The 7405-nt window shown below is 41.1% G+C and overlaps 1 protein-coding gene across 1 annotated transcript; it reads right to left on the bottom strand.

The window, feature by feature from the left end:
• Positions 1-1119: 1119 nt before the first annotated feature.
• LOC115061881 (homeobox protein engrailed-1-like) lies at positions 1120-3753 on the bottom strand. Its single transcript, XM_029530440.1, has 2 exons — positions 3198-3753; positions 1120-1439 (listed from the first exon to the last, which is right to left on the bottom strand). The coding sequence occupies exons 1-2, from the start codon at positions 3751-3753 to the stop codon at positions 1120-1122; spliced, it is 876 nt and encodes a 291-aa protein (XP_029386300.1).
• Positions 3754-7405: the final 3652 nt, after the last annotated feature.

The following is a 7405-nucleotide window of genomic DNA, read 5'->3' as shown; positions in this document are numbered from 1 at the left end:
CTTTACCTGCCCGAACAGAGGCAACAAAAATGATGGACAAAAACGCAACGACAGTAGCTCGACAGTCAGACAAAACGAAGATTAACACAACGAAGACACTGTGTCACAAGGAGGTGAGGAAGATGAAGTCAAGCGCCTGTTTGCTAAGACAGGAAGTTAGAGGAATATAATAGAAACGTCCCATTTGTTTATCTTTACGCAGGACGCAGATGATTATCACAGTCTATAATCAGTCTCAAGTAGTGACACATTGTCATACTAATTAGACGGAAATGTGTGTATGTCCATCCTCAATGGAGGTTTCAGAATCTCTGAAACCGTTATCTTCAAATATTTGGGTCATTAACACTTTGCCTCATATAAAGTAATGATCGGTGTTTTGTCTTATCTAGATTGATCTCCATACTGAACAGCACAGACCCAAGTTTTAAATGAATTTAATCAATGGCCTGAAATTCTCAAATTGTAATATTTACTATTAGAAAATGCAAGAAGCAGCAGGCGGGCTGGAACGAAACGAAATCCGATAATTTTATTTGTTAACTCTTGTCGTGTAAAATGCCTGTTTCAGCTGCAGTTCTTGGTGACGTCACAACACTTCTGTAATATTCCCACTGTATTCCTGAGGGTGTTCACTGACGCTGCTAAACGGATATAGGAACGCTGTCAAACAAAAGTTTGTTATTTGATGGTGTTTGCACTTTTGTGTGTGTTTTTCGAATGTGTGTAGGAAGGGTTTGTTTCAGAGAGGTGAAATTAAACTGACCGAAAACATCAACTCGTGTGGGCTTCATTATGGCTGACGCGAGGCAAAAATTAGAAAAAATAGGTAAGTGGTTCTGTCTCTTCAGTCTGTGAAAGTGACTAGGCTGTTTTCCAGGAAAATCTTTGGTTTTGCGGTGACGGTCAGTCCGAAAGTCTGAGTCTGCTCAATTCACTCAGATCAGAGGAGAAAGAGGAGATGACGAGGCAGACACATCCCTACCTTCATCATTAAATTAGATACTATATATTTACAATGTACGAAGTGTGTAGAGGAGGCCGCTGCGGCTCGCGCCACGCAGTGCACTCCCACACAGCACTGAGGCGGACCAGAGCTCTCAACACCTGGCGAACCGCTCAGTCACTGTCCTCTTTGTCTTCCTGGATGGTGGTGGTGGAATGGTTGTATAGTCCTTGCGCCATCAGCTGCAGTGCCAGCCCGTTCTTGAAGCCGCTGGCCTTTTTGATCTTGGCCCGCTTGTTCTGAAACCAGATCTTGATCTGTGACTCGTTGAGGTTGAGCTCCTGGGCCAGAGACTGCCGCCGCTGCTCCGTGATGTAGCGGTTAACTTGGAACTCAGTCTTCAGTCTCTGAAGCTGCTCGGCCGTGAAGGCTGTGCGCGGCCGCTTGTCCTCTTTGCCGCTTTTCGACTTTTTTAGTTTCCGTGTCCTTGGGCCTGCAGTAAGAACGAAAGGAGAAAGCGGAAATATAAATATTCAGCGCATGATCTTATAAAAGTATTGACATTGTTACTTAAAAAAATACTTTAGTCTTAGTTAAAAGTAGATTTTTTTGGTTTATACAAAATATATAATAATAATAATAATAATAATAATAATAATAATAATAATAATAATAATAATAATAATAAAAGCAATATAAAAATACAAGTTCCCCACTCACAGAGTGTGTGTAGGAACAGGCCTATATATACTGTTTAATAGTCTGTACTGAAAATAATTATATATAATATATTATACTATTATTGTCATGCCCTAATATGATGATAATAACGTACAACAACAACAATAATAATACTAATTATTATTATTATTACAATAATAATAAGGCACCAAGTTGGGCTCATTTTGTTCTGCTTGACGCGGATTGCAGTGGTAACAGTCAGTCAATTGTCAACAAAGTGGGAGAAGCACGAAGCCTCCACTGGCGAGGTTCCTCGACTGGCACAAGAGCCGCCAAAAGCCAATACAGAATACTGATATGAAGATCGAGTTTCAGGACTAAAAATTGATGAAATCCTTCTACTAGTAAATGTTCATTGGTTAATATTAACAGTAAGCAAAAAGTATTTACATGTTTCAGGAATATTTAAAATGTTGCTGTTATTCTGTAATGTATGAATAAATTCAAAAAGGTGATCGCCGATCAGCAGGAACTTGTCTACAGCAGTAAAATAATTGGATAATTTGGTTTAATTTTTTTTCTTTCTTTGCTGTGACAGTGTGCATTACATCAAACAGGCAAGACATTTTTCTCACCCTGTCTCCTCCAGTAAGACCAAGTCTAGTAATTTAATTCTACCGTGAAAGAAACGGTAAAGCACAATAAGACTCAAACTCAGATAGAAAACATCTGCTGTCGAGCCAAACATCTAGTTCTGAACCAAAACCCTGCCCTGATACCGTCATCTGCAGCATCTGCCTCAAACTCCTAATTGAAACGCTTGTTTTCAGACAATAAACATCTGTGGCCTTCTCTCGTTGTCACCTGAGATTTTTTTTTAGCGTTGTTTTCTATTTTGTTCGTTATTAAAATATTTTTTTCTTCTTGCACATCAGACTTGAAAAATTAACAGTAGCTTTTCATCTCTATTAAAAGTTGTACATTTTAAATAAAGTAAAATTTTCTGCTAGAAATTCGCAGAGAAAGCGGAAAATAACAATAAATATAGTTTTATAATTTAGTACATAACCCTAACCCTAACGCATACACACACTACCTAATTATTAAGTTCGTTGTTTTGTTGAAAAGCGAATAAATTTTTTAAGAAGTTTTCATTTAATATGTTGGATTAAATCCTGCTTTACAGTAATATTCACATTTACACACACATATGTCTATATATATGTATGCATATGTGTGTGTAAAACTTTTCTATATTATAATATAAATTATTATTTATAAAATTATAAATGTAGCTTTAAACAGTGGAGTTAGCTGTGACCTTCCAAAATGAAAAGATTTTAAATAGATTGTTTCTTCATTTGTGGGTTCAGCCCATATTTGAAAATTTCCCTTTTCTATTTCTTTTTATTCAACAAAATATCTCTGGATGTGCGGATGCATTTATTTGTTGTTTTTGTGTCATGAAAAAAAAAATATTTTAAAATGAACTGCGGATTCAACCTCATGTAGCAGATGTGATTTATTCCTCCTCTCTGGTACATTTTTGGTCTTGAAACTATTGTCTTACCAGATGAGGGTCTATCCGAGTACCGAGTGCAGTAGACCCAGGCAGGCCAGAGCAGTGGCTGAGTCTCCGGTGTGGGCGCCCCAGTGCCTTTCAGCACCACAAGAGAGGTGGGTGTGTTATCCAAGGCACCGCCGCCAGTCCTTTCCTCGGCTTTCACGCCGCTGCTCCCAGTAGAAACGGCGTCAGCTGTGGTTCCTCCATCGCTGCAGTTGCTGTTTTTGGGACTCGCCAAGGAGGTGGAGGAGGCGGAGGACGAAGTGCTGTCGCTGCTGCAGTTGGAGTCTTGGCATGGTGTCCCGGGAAGACTCGGCCTACTGACCATCGAGAGGACACGTTCCCGGCCAGAGGTCTGCGCCCTCTCCCGCGAGGTCAGGCCATGTTCCTTTTTGCAACCGAAGTCTGGTCTCAGGATGTTGTCGATGAAAAAGTTGGTGGTTCTGTGGGCCTGCTGGGCGACCTGCAGGGGTAGTATGGGCGGTGAAGGAAGGCTTGGGGAAGGGGGCACACTCTCCCCCTCGCTACTATCTGTGCTGTTCAGATCCCGTTGCTCCTCCATCGGGACTTCCGTGAAGAACGTGGCTTCTTTTCTCTCAATCCACTTCCAATAAGTGGGTCTGTGCGTGCACGCAAAACCAGAGACCAGGGATAAACTAAAACATAGTTATTTTCTCTCTGGAATATTGTTGGCTGCGGTCATTACAAACCGTGACCCTCCTGCTTTCGTTAAGAAGCGCCTGTGAGTCATGGTCTGTGACTTACTATAACGCTGGCTATAGTTGCAGTTTCGCACAGCTCGCACACGGAGCTTTTCGCCGCTGTATGACAGTCGGATGTTCACAAGGTCTTCACATCACATCACCATGCGGACATACACACACTCAGACACTCATACACACCAACCGGAGGCGTATGAATAACATCTAAAGCGCGCCGGGCCAATCAGCAGCCGGGGCTATTTTGGACTAGGGGTGACGACGTCCAATAATGTCAGGCTTCCGTGAGCCAAAGGGAAGCTGTGGAGCAGCTAGTAGACTTCACAGAAAAACCAAACAAGAGATTATCACTGCTCCGCGCTGCATCCTTGTTACGATGTATCTTTTATATCTTATAGGCTGAGGGTGAAGTGGAGAGGGGCTACACAAACACACAACCGGAGGCTGTCTGACGGATGATTTGGATGAAATTCAACTGCTTACCTCGAGATGGTTCACCTTGAATTGGACTTTACGGACTGTCTTTGAAAAGCAAGCAAAATACTCACTTTGATTTTCCATTTGTTTTAAGCCTTCCCAAAAAATGCATACGCGCGCGTACAGCCCCCCCAGCACACGTCTCCAATAATCTACATTCCTCCTGTTTTAACCATACACCATCCTTCTCAATTAGCGTCTATTTAAAATGCGTGCACCTCTGCTCAGTCTTATTCACACACCACTTTCGCCTCTCTATGCACCTCCTGAGGTAGAGCCACCATTGTCAGTCTGCATTGTTTTCCAGGCCCAGTTCCTGAAAAGCGCACGCTTATCTTCCAGAGAGAGAGAGTGGACTGCCGTGGATAATTTATAGGTTTTAATTACTCTTAATTCCGCCTGATCAACTGCACGTTTATCAACCTAGCGTGATAGAATAGCGACTCAAAGCTTCTGTCAGCGTCACAACGCCAGCACTTCATCAAAGTGCGCGCGAAGTGGGCGATAGGAAAAAAAATAGTGCAGCAGGGGAGACGGGCGGACAGCTCAGCAACGTTTTCCTGCTGTTACTAGAAATGCTGCTGTGCAGCTGGAATGCAAAGGGCCTACATTAGGGGACAACTTAATCTGTGTAGTACATAGTAGATGTTTTGTTTTATTTAGTTCGTATGAATCCAGAGGCCCGAGCAACCCTCTCACAGCGCAAAAGTCACCCCGTGTTATCAATTGACTTCGTGGCGATAAATGCGACTCCCTTTTCCCTCACCCTCACACTCATTTAAGTGGAGAGTCATTTTGCTCATTCAAATAATGGAAAAAATAATTCGTCGAAGATGATGATTTGAAGTGTTTCTGTATTCAACCAGTCCAGAATCAAACAGTTTACAAACCAGTAGATTATATCTGATGACCATTAATGGCCGTGGATATTATGTGATTGTTATTACACAGCCCGTTTCTGTCAACTCCGCGACACTCGAATCACGTTTAATATCAGTATTATATTCTACTTTGTTCCTAAACGTATCTGGGGTTCCACTCATCCCTCTTCGTTTGTTTGCTTTGATAACCCTTTAGTTGTTGACAATGCTTTATCCGCAGGGTTAACTGTGGCTCGGTTAACTGTTCTTTTCTTATGGTGTCAAAACATAACATAACATAATATCATAGCTCTGTATCTACAAGAGGGGGCTGAATAATGGCCACACAATTTTTGTATCTTTGTCAAAGTAATAATCAGCATCACAATCTGAAACCGCGGTCCTGGTGTTCAAAAAACATACGAAATAATCGTCAAATCAGAAGTTCAGGCTTTTCTGCGCGTTGTTTGGCATCGCAATTGCGGGATATTGTTCAACATAAAAATAAATACCCATGGTAAACCCTTTTAAAATGACCACTATACGATACTATAAATTTTCATTATAAAATCAAAACATAATATTAATTATGATGATTATATCATCACTATCGTCATATGAATGATAATAAGCGATAAGTATAAACAATAGAATATAAAATTGGATAGAATGATTTATTTTACTTCCAGGACAGTAATTTTGTAGAAATTATCTATGATGTCATCTGTGCGGTGAACAGGGAGAGTGAAGAAAGGTCAGATGAGCAATCAGGACCGTGTCTCAGCGCCAGGATCAGTCGGAGATGAGCAAACCTGATCTGAATCCCCTCTCATCTAGACAAACTGTTCTACCGTGACAGTGAAAGTCCAGACAACTGCCCCCCCCCCGCAGAGAGAGGGGGAGGGCGAAATTGCCATAAACGTCTGTTATCACAGGAATCCGACGGGGCATTTCCACATACCACTGATATTGTCCGACCGAGGTAAAATGAAGTGATGTCACAGCGACATCTAGTGATCAACAGGATGAACAACACAAATACAGACAACTGGCCCAGATAAAACCCAGAGGACAGTCAGACCTGATGACCTAAATCTAAATCCAGATGCGGTTCTTCACAAACTTGCACAGGCTAATGCCGACAGGGACTGTAACTGTTTAACCTGCACAAGCATGGTTTAATGATATTAGAAAGCTGTAAGGTGTGCATGTGCACACTGACTTGATAGTGAATTAGATATTCTGGTTTGTTGGTTTATTAATGTGACTCAAAGATTTGAAATGTTTAAGTTCAAGATGGATTTTGCTAACACAGTTGAAGTGGCATTGTGTGATATTTTAGTGTGGTTTAATGTACATTGAAGGCTTGATGGTTTTATTGGACAGCATCTTGGGCAGACTAGACGAAATACTGGTGAAATGAGGTTCCCACCTGATGACCCCAAAGACATGTTAGCTATCACTGGTCACTGGCCTAGTTAGATATTATCTTCGGGGCACATAGGGCAGGGCGAAAGTTTGTTGTTATGGAATTATACACTGAGTGTCGTCCATTTTTTTTGCCGCACAAGTTTCTTGTGTTTACTCTAAATTCAATTTGTATCACCACTCAGTTGTAGGCACATTTACTGATGTGTTTTAAGAGAGTGAAATTGATGTGAGGAAACACTGTGATAATGAAGAGGAAATAACAGCAGCAATAAAAAAATAATTGTAAATCAACAGTAAGTCTATCAAATTCTTACCCCAGTGCATGCTGGGAGGCACTAGCACTGTCAAAGTACCTGGGGCCTTATTTATAAAACTATGCATAGGACCGTTACTAAAACTGCATGTACGCCCAAAATCCATGGGTCAGAGTCAATCCGACTTTTCTACCTATTAAGTTTAATGTCTTCAGTTCCACCAATTTTGCCGTTATTAAAAATAAATGAAATTGATGAATTACCAAATTCATCTGCATTCAAAGAACCACATCGTTGTGTGATAAATTACCAGGAATCAAATAATGTTAATGCAGAATATTTTTGTCACAGATTTGTCCTGGATGTCAAATGGTTTGTGCAGAGGATTTGGAAAAGTCATCAGAGTCCTTTGTTATGCTGGAACCTGATGCTACAATCCCAAAAATCATGTCCCGTCATCTTGCATCATCATC

Source organism: Echeneis naucrates, chromosome 21, assembly GCF_900963305.1.
Source record: "Echeneis naucrates chromosome 21, fEcheNa1.1, whole genome shotgun sequence".
NCBI classification, from domain to species: Eukaryota; Metazoa; Chordata; class Actinopteri; order Carangiformes; family Echeneidae; genus Echeneis; species Echeneis naucrates.
The sequence above is the reverse complement of the archived record's forward strand: the minus strand, read 5'-3'. Positions and strand labels throughout refer to the sequence as shown.